Source organism: Oreochromis niloticus, linkage group LG23, assembly GCF_001858045.2.
Source record: "Oreochromis niloticus isolate F11D_XX linkage group LG23, O_niloticus_UMD_NMBU, whole genome shotgun sequence".
NCBI classification, from domain to species: Eukaryota; Metazoa; Chordata; class Actinopteri; order Cichliformes; family Cichlidae; genus Oreochromis; species Oreochromis niloticus.
In genome coordinates, this window is record NC_031986.2 from 27,058,766 (window position 1) to 27,078,484 (window position 19,719).

Below are 19,719 nucleotides of genomic sequence, written 5' to 3' on the forward strand. Positions count from 1 at the left end.
CTAGCCAAGCAGTCACATTTCCAGTGAGTTACTGAGTGTTTATGCTTCAGCAGGAAATCTACGTTGTAGTGATGTCATAACTGCAAACCCCTCTGAAACCTCACGGTATAACCTGACGTGCACCTCCCTGAAAATGTAACTATACACCTGCTGAGTGCCGTGTGTCTTCTGTGCATTTCCTTGCTTCCTTCCTATTGCAGTTTTTGAATTGATCAGTGAGAGGATAACAATCATTCACTCAGAATATAAAATAACAATTATAGCATCACATTAAGAATTCAAAACTGTCAAATTCCTGGAGAGCAATTGCTGAAGTTCTTAAAATGAAGGTGAGGGAATGAAAAGGAAAAGAAAAATGTGTACCTCTGAAAAAAAACCTGACCACAACAAAGAGAAAGCACCTAGGAGGGGAAAAAAGTCCCTGCATTTTATTTGTTTCAGCTGCCACCACATATAAAACACCCAGAGATGACCAAAAGAGTTAACACATAATGAACCAATAGAAGCATGGATGCTTGTAACAGGGCGGGCCACGTACAGAGGTTATGTCTAAATCAGGGCTCGTCCTGTTCAGTAAAAACACTTCTAATGTCGTACTCTAAGCAAGTAAGTGTGCTAATGAAAGTATCAAAATTGATGTTTACAATTTATAATAGATAGTCACAATGGAAGTATTACTATTGCAAATGTTTTCATTTTCCTGAAGTCTCTATTTTTCATTCAGTCTTCACAAAAAATACCTGTTATATTATTATTGTGATAAACAAGGTGTTTGTGGTTGTGAGTAAATTAAATGTTAATTGACATGAGTGTCAGTCATCTGGCTGGTAAATTTACTAACCAACAATTGTCAAATTGTGTTACAGCTAACTGGCTAACCTTAGCAAAATATTGACAGTAAGCTTGCTAACATCATACATGATCTTCTGTTTGTTGGTGACAGACAACAATAATACACTCACCAGCCACTTCAACAGTTTGTTAATACAAAACAGCCAATCAGTTGGCTGCAACTAATTGCATTTAAGCATGTAGACATGTTTAAAACGACTTGCTGGATAAGAAAACGGACATGCGAATATTAAAGAAAGGTCACTTAAGTGACTTTGAACATAACATCGTAGTTGGTTCCAGACAGGCTGCTCTGATTATTTCAGAAACTGATCTACTGGGATTTTTCCCAAACACCCACCTCTATGGTTGACAGAAAATGGTTTGAAAATGAGAAAAATGCTTTGTTGATGAAAGAATTTGGAAGAGAATGGTCAATCCCTTTGGAGCTAATAGGGAGACAGTAGTAACTCAAGTAATCACTGATCACATCCAAGGTAGCAGAAGAAGGAGAAAACAGAAGAGCATTTCTGAATGTACATCAACAGATTGGGTGCCATTTATAATTTGAACAATATGAAAGCATGGATCCATCCTTCCTTATATCAAAGGTTCAGACTGGTGGTGGTGGTATAATGGCATGGGGTTATTTCCTTGGCACTTTTTCTAAACACCACAGCCTACGTGAATATTTTTGCTGACCATGTCCATCCCTGTATGACCACAGTGTACCAATCTTCCAGCATGATAGCACAAAGCTCAAATCATCTCAAACTGGTTTCTTGAACACAACAAGGACTTCATTCTACTCAAATGGCCTCTACAGCCACCAGAGCATCTTTGGGATGTGTTGGAACGGGAGATTTGCATCATGGATGAACAGCTGAAAAAAATCTGCAGCAACTGCAGTATACCAAATAAAGTGATACTTGGATATAAACTATAAAAAACTCTCTTTATATTCAGGCAGTACCACAAAATGTCAAAGTCACTAAATAGTCTATTTTATAGTGAATAGTGAGTAATTTAGTTCTTATGACAAACTAAAGGATAAATCCATTCTACCATCCTTGCCATCAATCTGCACCGAAACTCAGGAGCAGATTTCTATACCAGCTTGAAATTGTGCCGAGCTCTTGACTGGAATTTTCTTTGAAGCATCTCTATTTTACAGTTCACAACAATATCAATAACTGAAGCATCGGGTGCTGTCGTGACTATAACTTACTGTTATACCAAATATACCAGTTATACCAAAATATGGTCATACATAAATAATATGGAAACACAGCAGAAGTAAAAAAAAAAAGACAAAATAACTTAAATTTAAGTCAGATTAGTTTATTTATATATCTCTATATCACAAAATACAAATCTGTACAGCCAACAAAAGCCTCCATCCTTAGACTCTTGATTTCAATGAAGAATAGGAACTAATAATACCTCAAAAGGAAACATGGATGAAAACTTGACTGACTGGTGGGGGCACCCAACCACGGGGCAATATTAGTGGTCTGATAAGTAGCTCATGTTGGTTCATTTGGGACAACATAACACACAGTAGCCATTTTCTCTTGAGACCCCTCGGGTCATTAGGTTTTAAAATAGGACAGCAAACAGTAAGTTTGTTGTTTGCATGACAAGACATATTTCAGTCTAAAAGTTGAGTAGTTAGAGCTTTTATGTATTAAAAGAATTTTGTTTTATGCTTAATTTCTCAACATTTTTATGTTACAAAATAAAATCTCTGGAAATAAAAAAATGTTAACGTACCATAAAAGTTTCTACACCTGACTGAGGTGGAAACTTTGTGCAGCTATAATGAGATTTTCAAACATTGCTGATCTCACTTCATTTGCATTTTTAATACTATACATTCCCTTAAATCTGTCTTTTAAAGTGCTTTAGGATTACCAAAGGTAAAGCAAGTAGCAGTAGATTTTTTGTGTCCACTGTTAACACTGGACATAGCTTAAAAGGTTTTTTAAAAATAAGTTTGACTTCATTGTCTACTTTACTTAAAAGATTCAATACTATGATGAATCAGCAGCAGGAATGAAAAGTCCGTGGAGGTCCATGTGGACAGTGGTGGGGATGGAGGCTCGGGCGATCTCCTCAAAAGTTTTGGCATCGAGCACGAGCATAAAGGGAGAAATGCTGGGATCCGAAGAAACAACGGATGACAGGATGACTCCTGGATGAGGAAAAAATACAATGGAAATACAAATTTTGCTCTATTATTGTGGTTTCTAAATATGTAAGTTTGTGTGCTTGAAAGTGTAGCTCTCACCATCATCTTCCTCCACAGCTCCGGGAGATGCGACGAACACTGGCTCTGAAGGATAGCAGTTTTTCTGCACCCATTCAACGTGTTTCCTTTCAATGATGTCAAACTTGGCGATCTGTTGGGTAATAGTGTTAAAGTATCAGACCTCAACAACCTTAAAATAGATTGTCCTAATTTTGGTTCAGGCATTCACTGTCCTTACAGATTTGAGTATTCAGCATCGTACTGTGTCAACAATAACTGACGTCATTCGTTTTCACTTTATTTGTTTGAAAATGCTGACTGAATGATTTAGTTTGATTAGTTTAAGATTAAGATTAAGATTGTTCATCCTCATATGTGCATCTGTGGAAGTTATAGTGCATAAAATACAGCCAGCGTCGTAGTTGTTTTGTCGTTTTCATGTAAAGAAACAGAATTTGCGTCACTCACTGATATTCAATTCATTTTTCCTACAAAACTTACAAAACTTTCCCAAAGCTGCCCGCACCCCCATCCCCCTGTTTCCGATGTTGAAATGGAGGCCTGGACCATAATTATTGCATGAAATTGGGTACATTTAAATTGGAGAGACCTTGCTTTAATTCATTTGAATACTCATTAAAATATTTTGCTTGTCTTGTCCTACTTTCATATAAGTCATTTAAGGCTGGAAGAAGGAGCTGGTTAATGCATTGCCTCGGCTTTAATCTTAAGGGAATCCTTCTACTTAAAAACAAAATCCATACCATTATTTTTTCAATTGTCAAACTGGTCAAACACAGGACTTTGGGGTTCATGTCTTAGACTAGCTGCTTCATTATTACCATGACCTTTCATTTTCAGATGCTTCATGGACACATTTTGACAATTTAAAAGCTTGATTATTTGAAATGAGCTTCCTCCAAGTGACAACTGAGCTCACCCTCAGAAAGAGTGGGGAGCTTAGATGCCCACATTAAAAGGAACTAATTGAGGTGGTTTGGGCATGCATCCTGGGTGTGGAAAAACCTTGATATCCTCCCTAGAAAGGATGAAGGTAGAGGCCAGTAGAGCGAGAGCTCAACTGCTTAGACTACTGCCCTTATGACCCAGACCCCAATAAGCAGCAGAAGATAGAAGGATAAATGTTTAGGGAAAAGATCACATTTGGGGTCCAATGTTAGCCACATGGAAATGTGGTTCATTTATGTATAATTGTTCACCCCAAAAGCAATGCAATTGATTTAATAAATCAGTAATCAATAAAGTTGCTTCACCTTGTTGGGATGAGGAGACCACTCTAGCCTGGAGCCGTAGAAATATCTGTACTTTTTAGTGTTGAATTTGTAGTTGATCCCAGGCAGCTCCAAACCTTGAAGAGGAATCAGACTTGTTAGGTGGATCAGACAGCATTTAATGACAGTCACTTTGTGGATGACTAACCTATAAAAAGGGTGTCTGGCTGACAATAGATTGATCCATCCTCCTGCAAAATTGCCTGAGCCGTTGTGCCAGCCAGAGTCACCAGATTAGACCCTCTGGGAGACTCCTGAAGAACAGGCAAATTGTTATTTATTGATGAAATAGAATGTAAGTGTGAGTGAATTTTCACTAAATACTAACTATACCTTGTTGATGTTGAGTGGAATAACGAATCTTTGGCAGGATGGTGGGGAGAAACTCTTATGGCTCTGGATGAAGTTGCTAGTCTCTTTCTTGATGTTCTCCAGGTAGAACATGTTGTACAGGTTGCTGTCCTTGTAGCTGATCAGGTCAAACACCACATGGCCGTCATCCTCATAGGCATTGATGTGGTGAAAAACCACCAGGGCATCGGCATGAAAACGTGTGGAGATTTCCTTTCCTGTTTTTCTATTGATGATATGAAAATAAGTCTGGAAAAGAAAACAGGTAACAGTACTACGGAAAATCTCAAATACCTGTTATTACCAGAAATGTACTACTCCATTGTTTTTGGTTTTCTTGGGAGACTTCAAATCAGCAATGAGCAATTTCTTGTCGTGGAATATTTAAATCAGAGTCTAGTTTTACATAATGAGTAAATCCAGCAAAATAGAAGATGACAAACTTGGTATTTGTGGTATCGCCACTATTCTTTGTTATTTCATATCTTAAGATGATTTAAATTTGCATAAATAATTTTAGACTATGTTAGTTGTGATTTTGTGCAGTGTACTTTTATAGTACACTGTGGCCTGTTATGTTTTTGATGGCAGTGCATACAATTATTTGGTTGGTTTCCTGGCATTTTTTCAGGCTAGAATGCAAACCTTAAGCTTTAATATAGATCTGCAAAAACAAGATCTTCAATTTTTGGTACTTCATCACTGGCTTCATTTTTCAGTCCAATAGTTTCTGCTTGGTTTTAAGGAGGCAGCATGCTTTAACAGAGTGATGGTAAGTAACATTTTATGTTTTTCAATTTGTTCTGGTGCCCACAGTGACACAAAGAACCAACATTGCACCTTAAACTAAAAATGTGAAGGGCCAAGGAGAGAGCCTACAAATAATCAGTATATAGTGTCGGTGCAGTTTTTCTCTGAGTATATTTTTTCTTAATAGCTTAAATGACAACTTATATATAATTTCACTATTATGAGTCGATAAAAATTTGGAAGACTTACAATATCATCCTGATCAAATTTGAGGCAGCCTCCCCAGTTGACCCCCCTGAAGTAGGCAGTGGCAAGTTTGACAATATCCAGTTTGAAAGATTGCTCCACGAACACAATGTAGTTCTCAGTCATGCCAAAGCTGTGGAAGTAGCTTGGAAACAGTGAGGAGCGAAAAGGGATTGAACAGATCTGCTGCACTTTCCTCAGCGCCGGCTTTTTGTGATTTTTATCTGAAATAGTCAACACAATGTTGTAAGCTTCACTTTAATTGCCTGTTATTCTGTTCACTTGTCTGCATTTCTTGATTGTAAAAAGGGAGAATCAATAATTTAAAAATCATTAATGAAGTAAAAGAAAGCAAATGAAGCAAATGAAAATACAGTGAGCTACAGTCACACACACTTTGTAAATGATAGTGTTCATATCAACTGTCTTCTTTGAGAGGTCTGATTGTGGTGTCATAAATCAATTAAACCTAAGTTGTAATCAAGTGAAGACGTGGCTCATGGAGCATGCAATGGCAAATAAGTAACTTTACTGCTGTGCATAGGTTTACTATATTCTGAGAATGATATCTAATTACAGTGGAACCCCGACTTACGAATACCCCATTTAACGAAAAATTCAAGTTACGAAGGCACTTAATGGCAATATTTCTGCCCGTGTTATGGCAAAATGCCCGCATATCGAAATCCGCTGGCTCTGACTGGCTGAGCCCAGAATGCCCACAATGCCTCACAATCACAATCATGTGATAACCCCTTGGCTTTTGTACTTGCGCTTCGCTGTTCCACTTGAACGACGTATTGTTGTTGCAGTTAGCAATTAGCCTATAGCCTATCGTTCACTCAAAAGGCGCGATGGGTGCCTCGACTTACGAAAATTTTCGACTTACGAAAGACCCTTGGGAATGAATTAATTTCGTAAGTCGGGGTTCCACTGTACTGCTAAATAATTTATCTTGAGGATTTAAAGTTTAGGAACAGAAATAAACAGGACAGAATGAATTACTGCAGACATCATACCTGAGGCATCAGCTGGGACTTTGAAGATCATGTATTTTGGCTGGCCAAAACCAATAATAGCAGTCCCCATATTGTATGTATTGCCCTCCTCATCGTAGTGTGGATGAGCTGTTGCTAGGTTCAAGGCAATGTGGTTCCTGTAGTTTATCTGAAATTAATACCGGGCAGTACATTTGAGGAAGGACAATCTTTCACAGAGATGCTTGTTGCCATTATATCCAACTGTGGTACTAAACAAAACTAATATAGTTACTTTTTACCTTTGGGCATTAAACAGTGGACCATTTAACGAAAACCCTGAACCTTTTTAAAACGTTCCCAGGCAGTATGTGCAGACTAACTTACCCTGCCGATAGTTTCCAGGGTGTTAGGGTCAATCTGATTTATGTAGTTGACCTCAGAGGAAGCGTAGTAGTCCTGACCATAACGAATTATGTTGATTAAGTTGTTGTCAGTAAAGTCAGGAATGACATTCTGGAGGTGCGTGAATGCCCTGGTGAGAGAGCGTGGAAGGTTTTTTTGGGGCACACAGCTGAAATAATTCAGTATTTGTATACATACCTAATAAAACAAATATCCTTTTTTATGATTCCAATCAACCAAACGTCTTTAGGTAATGTTTATGCAAGTAAACCCTTTACTAACCCAGAGAATTGCATTTTGCACTTTCATGAACTGATGAATTGAAGCAGATATTCTGATAAAAAAATAAAACATCAGAAAAACCTCAAATGTTTTTGGTTAGTCTGTCCATATCTGAAATCATCAAACCCCAAATGGACCAAGACCACAAGACTTGTAAGGTTTGATTCAGATTTCTATGTTCATCCATCCGTCCATCCATCCATTTAGCTCTTGTTGTATGCTTCGTAAACTAACACAGAACTGTGATATCCATCCATGATGAACTGAAGCAGAGACTTTAGATGTACTACACTTGTTCGGTTCCAGATTTAAAATCTCTTGTCCACTCTACCTTTCTATGTTTAGTAGATATAAAAGCTGAATGGGCTGAACTTGAGCTTTTTAAGTCTGTTCTGGACTGAAACTAGAAAGATCGGAAATCTGAGTATCATATATTCTGTAAGATCATGATCTGGATGGGCTTTACCTAGAGAAGATGTTTTTGCAAGGATCGGGGTAGATCATGGTCCCAAACTCAGAGACAACAATCTTGTCTGCCTTGATGTTTCTCTTATAGGTGTCGCTCTTCAGAAACTTACTTCTGTAAGTCACCTCACCTGAAATAGCAACATCAGAACATTGAACATATTCAGCAGTACCATGGACAATTGACAGTCAACAGTTAAATGATGCTGAAGGTTTATCAAAGTCTGACCATTGCTGAAGGTGAAGCTGTGGATGAGCGACAAGCCGTCAAACCAGTGGTTGTACTCAGAGTTACCTACAGAGAAAAGCCCAGGCCCGTTCCTCAGCAGGGTGCCCTGCAGCCAGGAAGGGACAGATCCTGCAGGTCAAAGGTTACAAACACCACTGTTAATGGGCTTTAAATCCATTCTTAACACAGAAGCTTTGTGAAAGCAATCTAACCAAAAGGTCCATTGTGGAGTTGTGGAATTTTCTATCTCACTACACATTTGGGGTTTGGATTACTGTGAAGTGATCAAAAGGTTGTAAACTCCATACTTGAAATTTTAATGGACGTTAGGTTAAGAAAGAACTATTAACCTGAAGAGCTCAGTAAAAATAAGTGATAGAGGGCCACAATCCTAATTTCGGTGATAACTGAAGCAAAGTCAGATCCACCAGAAATTAATTTATGCAAAATTTAAGCCCTGTGTGTCCTTTAAATATCTCCATAAATCCATGTTTTAAAGACACCACAGTTATGATTCTTATATATAAAATGGGAAAATGGTTCTGGTTAATGGTACTGATATAAAAGAACATCTGCATGTAAGAATTTTCACTGTGAGGTAATTTTGGAGGATAATGAAATGTAACTACTAATAACCTACTCCATGATTATAATCATTAAATGGTCAGCAACTCCAGTGCCACACAAAAGGTAAATAATAATAATAATAATCATATATACAGAGCTTATGACTTGATTTGAGTCATCCATTCAGTCTGACACATGCAAAGCACATAAAACAAACATCTACTCAGGATTTCCTCTATATGACCAATAAAAGTTGCAAAGTTTCTAATTTAACATAAACAAAACATAACAACAAATGAACATTATAACTCTGGAGGCAGATGCTAGAAAATGCTTTATACTACAGAGACTTAAACCTACACTTGCAACAAGTGTAGGTTTAAGTCTTCAGAGTTTGGCACTGCTCCCTGTTTGCTATGCATTTATCGGTGCCACATTCTACTTGGTGAAATAGAATATGTTGGTAATGTCAGCAGACAGTCTATTTAGGCCTATTCTAACCTTTTGAGCTGTATGTTTTGTTTTTATTTGTTCAGGTGGAAACCTTCCAAAAGAGCAAGCTGAATTTATTAATGACTCTTTAAACCAACAGACTCAACATTTTACAAACTCTTTAATGGTTCAAACTCACCTTTCACTTCGGCTTTCACTGGCTCTGGAGTTTCACATCCATTTCTTGAAATAATTGACTGCATGCTTTACTTCCTGAGCTACAAGCCTCATATGTTTCCCAGAGTGCACTGCTCCGATTGAGTCCCACCTCTGACTGAACACACAGACTGACAGCAGCTGACTACGTGATACTTGCAGGCTTCAGGAAACATAAGTGCAGTAGATTATGTAAGTGAGCTGGAATGGACTTTACTCAGCTTTTCATAATAAAAGTCTGCCTGTTGGCTTACTTCAAGCACAATTTACATGTTAATAACTGGGCTTATGTTGTCCACAGCTACATTACATTCATCAAATCAGACAAAATGCACCATATCAAAACAACTAAAACATAATTTTTAACTATATTTTAAATTTTTATTTAATTTGATCTATAGGCTCTGTCAGTTTTTTGTTTTTACACAAAATTCAATTGAAACAACATATTTTTTTATTTGAAAATCCAAACTTATTTTAATGTTTTATACTATCACTATATCTCTAAACTGTCCTATTGCCATTTTTTTCTTTCGTGTCTTTAAAGCAGGATGAATCTTTAAGCTCAGATCTGATTGATAATCTGTAAGCCAGTGATAAAAATTCTCATTATCTAAATATGAACTGTAAATTGCTGTGTTGTTAAATAGTTATATGTAGCTTTATAGCTCAATATATATTGCACTTTTACAGTTTACTAAGAGGCATGATTTTGACTAACAGCAAACATTTGGATCTTTTTGGTTTAGAAACAATAATTGTTTACAGTTGATTACAGCATTAGGTGCTAATTAAATCATTGCAGCACTAATCATCACAGTCCAGCTGAAACACATTTTGACTTTGTACACTATAAAAAGTCCAACACATCTTGTTTATCACCTCCACCTGTGTGTAATGTAAATAATGGATTGGATTTCATATAGCGCTTTTCAAGGCACCCAAAGCGCTTTACAATGCCACTATTCATTCACTCTCACATTCACTCACTGGTGGAGGCAAGCTACAGTTGTAGCCACAGCTGCCCTGGGGCAGACTGACAGAGGCGAGGCTGCCATATCGCGCCATCGACCCCTCTGGCCAACACCAGTAGGCGGTAGGGTAAAGTGTCTTGCCCAAGGACACGACGACCAGGACAGAGAGCCCGGGGATCGAACCGGCGACCTTCCGGTTGCAGATACGTAACGTAACATATGTAATCTAAATCAGTTTACAACTTTACAAATGCACTTATCAGGATATTTTTCCAGGTCAGAGTGCCTCCTGGCACTGTGTCCTAGAAATTACTCAACCTAAATAATACATCATAGTTTAACACCCATTAGAAGCTTTGACTCAGCATTTGATTGTTATATAATGACTGACACGATTTAATCCAATCTACTTAGATTCTTTATTTACCTTTTTTTCTCCTTTACATCTGTTAAATAGCTACTGTGCAGATTAAAATATTCATTCAAAATCAGAACCTCATCTTTTGGTATATAAACATTATTACAGTGATTTACCTTTAGAAATGTTTTGTATATAGACCTTACTTTCACAGATGCATCAGCTGTGGACCAATACCTAGATTTGAATAAACAATTTGGCTGAAATTGATGGAAAGTCATCGGTTAGTTGAACCTCAGATTCGGGGGTTCCTGCAGGACCATTGGGTAACTGGCTTGTTGTTGTGAGCTTTGGTCTCTGTACAACTGCAATGAAAGCTTCGTCTCCATCGCTTGCTATGAGGCCTATTTGTTCGTGGTAGGCGTTGAACAGTCAAGGTATGGAGGGTGTCACATTTTCAGGTTCTTATCTTTGCGTTTTGTGGAGGATGTAGGTCTGCTTGCTTCAACAAACAACGACTTCCACTGGGTCAATGTACTGGGGTGGTAGCAGCTGAGTGTAAAGTTGTTGAGTTACGAATCAGCACCTCCAACTCTGAATTCATTGTTTTCAATTGGAAAAGAGTGCAGTGTCTCTCCAAGTTGGGAATGAGAAGTATCTCAGGTCTGTTCATGAGTGAGGGGAGAGTGCAGTGAGATATCCTGTTGTGGTAAAGAGACCAAGATACCTCTTAGGTGATTTTTTTTAGCTTGTCCAACTGGGAGTAGACCACAGGTAAGACCAAAGACATACTGTAGAGATTATATCTCTCAGAGGGTGGCTGGAGAAAGTCCGAGATTGGCAGAAAATGGATGGTGGCCTAACCCTGATACTTTAATTTATTTTTTGTTGTTAGTTATTTATCCTTTGCACCAGAACAAGAAATTAAAAATAAAATAAGATTATAAACAGCTTAACTGAAATTGTAAGCATTCTTTACAATGTAAATAGAGAGTAGCTTCTCACTCACACACCAATGTCAGACTTTCTTGTGGCTACATCCAATTTTTATATGCAAAATATAAATGGTTATAATGTATAAATGTAGTAATTAATCCATGTATTTAAAAAAAAAAAGAAGTCCAGAAGAAGAAGCCACATACAGAATGTTTTGGATGAAAAATGACGTTTATTACAAACACAGAGAGCTGTTAGCAGTCAGTTAGCAGCTGTTAGTTCTGTACAAATAACACTGGTTGATTGGTTAGTTGAGTTTGCCAGTCGGCAACAAGGCTGGGTCTCAAACAGCACCCTATGCCTTTGTAGTGTACTATTTTTCATCCTAAACCTTAGTACACTACCTTTCACCTCAAACCATTCATAGTGCACTGATTTCTAAGCTGTGTGCTATTTCCCACCTTATAACACCTCTATAGTGCACAGTTATCCATCTTACACCTTTAATCATGGTCCACATTTTATTTTAAGCTTTACTTTGTAGCACCTTCATTGTGCAATACATTTAACTTTAAAACTCTTCATAATGCACAGCTTTCCACCTGTTAGAGTTCCTTTTGAAATGCTCGGCAATCAAATTGAAACCCTTCTGGTGCACTCCGAGTTCCAAAGTTGTGACCTTGCTCATGTTTTAAGCATTTTGAACACTATAAACATTTTTTTGTTTTTTTGCATTGACAGTTATCACACTGACACAAAATCCGTTGCCAGCTCTGTAAAGGGAACAAAGTGGCATCTGTTTTTAAGGGTCATTCACCTGACGAATGTCATGTTGATGTTAAGTAGCTTGAAGGTCTTTAAGGACTCGATATTAACTTATATTTTAGACAGTCATAATTTGTATTTGCATGTTTATGTGAAGAAGTGGATGTTGGTATTTATAATGACTATTACAAGACATTAACACTGTCTTTTTCTGCTTTTTCACTACAAACTTGGACATTTGTGTAATTTGTTTCCAGTTTCCTGAAAAGGCTTGCTGCTGTTTAGCTGCAAATTAACAAGTAATTTGAAGAAACCAGTTTATCCCCAATTATAAAGGAAAAAGAGTAACTGATCATCATATTCAACATTTAAATAATAATAATAATAAAAGAAAATTCAGTATCAGGGAGTATGAGAAATAGTTGGTATACTGACATCTGTTTCCTTAAAAAGATGAGAAACAGTTGATTGGTCACACTATACTGTTTTGTTTTAATGTTTGTCTTGTGAGAAATCAGTACTATAGTGTTTTATCAGTCTAAAACACTAAAGAAAATAATTTACACTGCTGAACGGAAGCTCAGATATAGCAGGGATAACTGATAGCAAGGATGTTTTTTTAGAGAACAGACGTCAGTTTATTAACTATTTTTCAGCCAGTATACAACAGGCAGAAAGGAACGCTTCCCCTCATAATTACAGCTAAACTGTTTAACAAATGTGATAAAATGTCGTGTAATTTGCAGCTAAATATTAGATTTTTAATATAATATTTAAGAGATTTGACATGAAATTACCCAGTAAAGTAAATGTTGCCAAACAGCCTAATATTTAACCCAAAGTACCATCTTGAACCAGAAAGTTATGGACAATCTGATGTCCACCATTCACCTTAGAAAAATATTTCAAGCAGATTGAATCAAAGCTATGCTGCCAAACATAGTTTGACATTTAGTAGAAAGCCAGGTGTGCAGTAGCTGGGATAAAAAGTCTAATGAATATCATAGTCAAGTGCCATCGGTGTGTGTTGCCCTTTAAGAAAACATTAGGTTTCCTTCAAGTCTGTCTTAATATACTAGTCCCAATCACATTCCATATGCACATTAAGAGAAGCTTTAGTAACATATTTTCCTTTAAAACCTGCTCAGGAATAAGGCGTTTCTTGGTTTCTGTTGTAGCTTTTGACTTTTTTTTAACCAAAAAAACCAAACAAATGTAATAATCTGGAAATGCTATAATCTACCTATTTCATTGGGCATTTATTGTTTACAAATGCAAATACAGTTTAAACGGCTAAATTATAGATGGTTAATAGTTTTGAGATTTGTAATTCTGTATTTGGTTTCTTGATCCTTAAAAATGATCCAGAAAGGACAGACTGAGTTTAAACTATATGCGTATATCACCATATGCTGATGATGTGATTCTGTTTTATTACCCAATTACATAAATCACTTCAAACCCACCCTAAAGGTCCAGCTCAGTGACTTCAGATAACTGAGGTGAAACCTAGCAGACAGCTAGTAGCTACAACTACACTGTGTCACCTGTCACTCAACAAGGCCCCGCCCCTAATAACGCAAACTTTAAGCCTTAATGACACAATGAAACATGTGAGTTATAAACTAAATTCAGCCCCATACAGTTGTTACACAGGAGGAAACTAGACCAAAACTGTTTTCTGTAGCAGGCTGAAGTTGGACATTTTAACATGGGAGACTATGTATAGGGACTCATTTTGCAGCATCAAGTGGACATTAGAGGAACTGAAAGTTTTGTTAGTGTCATTATAATTCTGCTAACAGAAACCAGAAAGCTGTTGCCTACAGGCTGTACATTTTAGATCAGTTTAAAGGAGTTATATTAAGATAGACTTGAAAGAACTTAAACTTTTCCTTTAACACCACTTAAACCATTCATAGTTTGCTTCATAGCACACTATCCTCCACCCTAACCACTCTTTAGTGCACCTGACAGGCTGCGCAGCTCCTTAAGGACCGGGGTGTTGTCTGAGAATGGCACCAGAGAAACAGAGAGAGAGAGAGACAGAGAGGTAGAGAGAGAGAGAGAGACAGATAGAGAGAGACAGGTAGAGAGCGTGCTGAAGGTTACAGCTTCGGTTTTACTAGAAACAGACAGTCACAGTAGGTTGGGCTGCTGAGAGACAGACCGGTTCAGTGTCCACAGTACACAGAGTAGCAGTTGGACGTCTGGTCTATATACAGGAACGAGAAATGCATAATCAGAATATCAAACTAACCAAAGCTGAGGCCGCCTTGTTGACTGGAGAAAGACAGAGAAGGGGCGGGGCGGGAGGAGGGCGGCAGCAGCTCTGGTTTGCTATAAAAACCAACCAAACAAATAAACAAACAAAAAATGGTGTCACCGCAAACACAACGATTCGTCATGGCAACGCTACACCGGGACACCACCTAACTGTCTGTGGAAAAACACACACACACATAGGACGGCGTTACTAACACACGCACACACACGCTCTCCCTCTCTCTCATGCACACGCACGCAGTTATTAATATGACAAACATTTTCTCTCATTTTTTTTCTCTCTATTGAGGTGAAAAACAGATTCTATTATTCTTAATTATCTTCATAGTAATCTTCATCTGCATCTTCATCATAGCATTGGTGTGTGTATGAAGTGTGTGTGTGTGTGTCCTCAGTCTCTTTATACACACTATTAACAGAACGACGCGTAGAGAACTCAGTTCTGATTGGCTGATAGGTCTTTTTGCCTCTTCTCGTCCAGGAGGCTTTCATTTATTTATTTTTTTTAACTGTCTTTTCTTCCTGGAGTCCCCATCTGGATGGTGGTGATGATGATTGTAATGATGGTCATATGACCTCCCTTCCACTGACCCACAGAGAACAGTTTGTGAAGTCATAAGAGTGGGTTATTGGTTGCTTGGGACCCTGACGGCAGCGTCTGATAGAACGAGGTGAAGAACTGTGTTCTGGCTGAATGTTGAAGCACCAGGAAAGAGGGAGGAGATTAACAGTACCTGCTGCTGGGAGAGTGTATGTGTGTGTGTGTGTGTTTGAAGTCTTAAATGCTGAACAGTAATGAGGGTCTGAAACATGTCAGGAAACCTTCAGAGCATAAATGATGGCAGTGTCTACCTCTCCAGTTCCTAACCCTCTGATGGGTCACAGTACTGTTACATAAAGAGACAACAATGGAAAAAAAATGTAAGGTGGAGATTATTTTGTGAAAGAGAAAACTCTGAGCTTGTTCTGAAATCTGACCAGGATGCCTGTTGAACTCCTCACTTTTGGGGGGTTTTTTAAGCCTAACTGAGGGTGCACACCAAACTCTCTGGAGAGATTTTTTCTTCTTGTCTGTCCTAGGAAAACCTCAGGAGGCCCCCAATAAGAACTGGACCAGCTGAGATTAGTTCATTGACTCTGGAGTCTCTTGACACCATTGACAGTCAAAATGGAGGGGAATGTTACTACTGCTGTTTGTGGACAGCTGAATCGATATGGTTCAACTTTATCACTGAAGAAAGTGATGGAGTCGGTTATGCTTTGGAAGGAAGCAGTTTTCCTTGTGGTTTTAAACACCGGGGGTTGCAAAATAGTCCACTCACTGTATTTGCATGAGAAACATGTAGCAAATCTTTACTTTCCATTTGGATTGAGTTCACCACAAGGACTCACTTATATCCCCCACGTGTGAACAAGACCCTGAGATTCTACATCAATCAACTACAACTCAAACACTCTATCCTTTTCTATTCATACCCAACTGTGAATAGTGACCAAAGAGTGACCAAGGACTAATATTGGATACAAGTATTCAAGCAGAAGAAATTATAATAGCCCGAAGGGTCTGGACTGGATCAGGATCTTGGTCATTTGGGAGAGGCTCAAAGTACAGCATCTATTCCACAATGAAAGGATCCACTTGTGGTTCATACATCCAACTAGGATCCCTGGAAAACACCTTCTAGGTGAGGTGTTTGGCAAGTTCAACCTTGCTACCTCTCTGGAGGCGATGCCTGAGGACATTAAGGCCTAGTTTATTCTGCTTAGTCTACTGCTATTATGACTGAGAACAATCTTTAGGCATAATTACACCATTCTGCACTTCAAATAAGCTGTAATCAACTTTTTACAAAGATTGTTAGAAATTTTGAGTTAAAACCAAACAACCTACTAGAACACTAATTACACTTTAATTTGTTGACGTCAGGCAAGTATGCTCCAGCTCCACTGTTACACACTTTGGGGATCCATGAAGTTGCTATAGAGGGTTGCCCCTTGGACCCAGATGTAATATTAAGGATATTCTGTAATGCTTAAAACTTTCACATAATTTCTAATTATTGTTTCTGACAAATCTCATCAGGTGAGAAAATGAGAAAGTGGAGGTTCAGTTTAAGAACTGAGACATATTTTTGTCCAAAGTGCCAGACAGGCAGACATTGCCATCGTCATGTTTACATTTTTGCTGCACAAATATTTCCCAACATGCTTTTGACCCATTTTGCATTTAGTATTTGGAGTGCTGTCATTGTGTTTGTGTATGTACATTGTGTTTGTGTATGTATGTAAACCAGATTCTGACCCTGCTGCCAGTGTGTGTTTGTTCATGTGTATGTGTCAGTGTGTGTTCAGCACGCTGCGTGACACCCAGCCCTCGGCGGCTGGCGAATCGCTGTTGGCCGGCCGATAGACCAGACTCTGACCCTGCTGGTTGGACGCCAGAATCTGAACCTTCTCCCCCCGAAACACGGAGATCTCATCCTCCCGCACCGCCACGAAGTCCTGCAGCACCAGAACCAGTTCCTGAAGGGTCAAAGGTCATATGGCCTGATGTAAGAAAGTTTTTCAAGAACTTATGGTACACAAGGAAAGTGAAAGGAGGGATTCAAACCTGATCTTCCTGTTCACTGTCAGGAGGGGGCTGAGTTGCGTGACCGTTGGGAGTGGGCGGTGCAGATGGAGGCCTTCCTGATGACAGTGGCCGTGTCACAGAGATCACACCCTCCTTCCTCTGATACTCAATAGGAGACTGGAGAGCTGTGGGCACAGATTAGATGTAGTTTGGATATGCACGAGCTGTTTCAGTGAGATTTAAGGTGATTTATGGAAATTTATAGAGATAATTGATGTTTAAAATATTTAAGGGGATCTAGGAATGTTGGAGGGTTGTTCACAAAAATGAATTTTGATTGATTCAAGGAGTTTTCAAGGAGGTTGTAAGGAAGGCATTTTGGGGAAATTTAAACGTGATTGAAATCGATTCATTTGACATAAAACAAAGAATAAACAGCTCGCAGAGGATTTGAGACTTAGGAAGGTATTCTAAGATTTCAAGGGTGACTTAAGGGGGATTTACGTTAACACAAGTCCAACGTTACAACATTATAGAGATGTTTAAGGGTGGTTTGGGGAAATTAAGACTATTTAAATATGGTTTAAGGATATTTAGGGTAAAACAAAAAGTATTTGAGGAATATGAGAAAGATAATAAAAGTAGCATTTCAGTTGAATAAGAGATTTCAAAATCAGTGGTGACACAATGACAATGAAAGGGAATTTTCCAAGGAGAATTAAGGACATTTTAGGACAGGTAATGTAACCGATATTTCAGATATTTAAGGAATGTTTTTGACAAGGTTTTTACCTGACAGGAAGTTGTTCTGGGCATCCAGCAGGGAAGCAATGGTCTCTACCCAGGTCATCTTTATGCTGGCAGAAGATGCCTGGAGCGTGAAGCGCTCTGCCGACCCACGAGACCACAACACAAACTTACAGGGATCACCGTCCACGCTGTCCTGCATTGCCAGATAACTCACCTGAACACAAACAATAACACAATTACTCCTAATTCAGACCTCAACACGGTGTCTAGCCTAATGCTGGGCTTACACTGTGCGATTTTTGGCCCATTTTGAGCCGATTTTTTAGTCGTGCGACCGTTTTGTTGATCGGCCCGAGTTTGGCCTTCATCGTGCGCCGTTCATCGTGTAGTATACGTGGGGTAACGAGAAGCGATTAACACCTCACGACCAGCTCCCGATCATCAATCGCTTGGTCGTGAGGGTGTCACCGCAGCCGCTCACACTGTGCACGCGCAAACACATAAACGTCGGTGAAAAAGACGGAGTAGCACAGCAGTGCAGCGTGTGATCTGGACACAAGCGATGGAGGCACTTGTAGAACTTTGGAAAGCTCATCTGAGTCTTTTCGATGTGGCCTCACAAAATTATCACGACCACAACAACTGTGAAAATAGCTGGATCTACACCACTGCTCAGTCACAGCTGCCTGATCAATGTTTTTCATTAGCAATTTAGCAAAGTTGATGGTGGTGGTGTGCGTGTCTGTGTGAGTGAAAGACAGAGAGGGAGAGCGAGCGACAGAATTTCTGTTATAACCTTCATTTTTATGGACGCACAGTGTGAGCACTCAGGTCGCATCAGAGCATCGGGCCGTATAGTGTGAGACCCTGCATCGTGACCGACGAACTTCTAACCCCTGCGAGTCAATCGTGCAGTTTGAGCTGAAGCTGAATAACGCGACTGAAAAAAATCGCACAGTGTATGCCCAGCTTAACCAGTGCTGACCAGTCTGACCTTTATGCTGTTCTTGAACTGGTATCCTGGGTTGTTGGAGCCTTTGCGCAGCAGTTCGCTAAAGATGATGATCTGCTCGAACAGGAAAACTCTGCGCTCTTTGCTGCGAGACAGAACGCCTCCGTCCTGCTCCCAAACACAGAAAGTCTCCTGCTGCAGCAGCTTCCCCTGAGACGTTAGCTTTCCCTGGAAAACACGAGGAGGTGAGTTAGGAAAGAAAGACAGATGGATAAGAGTCCAGGTACCCTGCAGCAAACTTTACATTTCCAGGAAATCAACAAAAGTAAATTGTGTAATGCAGATTCTTAGTTAATGAAAATAAATAGCAGGTAGTGTTAATTCCTAAATCCAGGTCTCTAAACTACACTACAACCTCAATTTTAAACTCTAAGCAAAGTTCAAAAAATGGAAAGATTTCTCTTTAAGTTTAATTTGTTACATGCCTCATATATGTCATCGTTAATTGTGTCTATTGTGCTTTCTACACACATTTCTAGTTTTTGTAGAATTAATATGTGCCTGAAACAGGTAAACTGCACACAAACTACTTGAGAAGCTGTCTTTGCAGAGCTCGGTAGCAGCACCCCACAACAACATTATTATGCTGTGTGTGCTGTTATCAATGTAATATGGTGTTCCTTTGGGTTCTGTTCATTGTCCTTCATCTCTGTGTGGTTCAGTTCTGCTTTTTGTCCATTTTGTGTTAGTAGACAAAAATGGAAACTTAAAATTTGAAATATTATCACATTTCTTTCAGAGCTTTCAATGTTAATTAGCATGAAATCAATTA

The 19,719-nt window shown here is 38.8% G+C and overlaps 2 protein-coding genes across 2 annotated transcripts in view; both read right to left on the minus strand.

Annotated features, from left to right (window-relative positions):
• Positions 1-2,151: 2,151 nt before the first annotated feature.
• On the minus strand, positions 2,152-9,447 carry bco1l (beta-carotene oxygenase 1, like). Its single transcript, XM_003457950.4, has 11 exons — positions 9,278-9,447; positions 8,080-8,208; positions 7,852-7,981; positions 7,086-7,233; positions 6,741-6,888; positions 5,725-5,945; positions 4,708-4,974; positions 4,523-4,628; positions 4,357-4,451; positions 3,122-3,233; positions 2,152-3,025 (listed from the first exon to the last, which is right to left on the minus strand). The coding sequence occupies exons 1-11, from the start codon at positions 9,339-9,341 to the stop codon at positions 2,865-2,867; spliced, it is 1,581 nt and encodes a 526-aa protein (XP_003457998.1). The 5' UTR covers positions 9,342-9,447; the 3' UTR covers positions 2,152-2,864.
• A 2,549-nt stretch (positions 9,448-11,996) lies between these two features.
• Positions 11,997-19,719, minus strand: part of LOC100706698 (kalirin) — a 57,823-nt gene continuing 50,100 nt past the window's right edge. The window contains 4 exon segments of the mRNA XM_013265907.3: positions 11,997-17,136; positions 17,225-17,370; positions 17,978-18,149; positions 18,930-19,115. Coding sequence (XP_013121361.2) covers positions 16,951-17,136; positions 17,225-17,370; positions 17,978-18,149; positions 18,930-19,115 — 690 coding nt within the window. The 3' untranslated portion in view covers positions 11,997-16,950.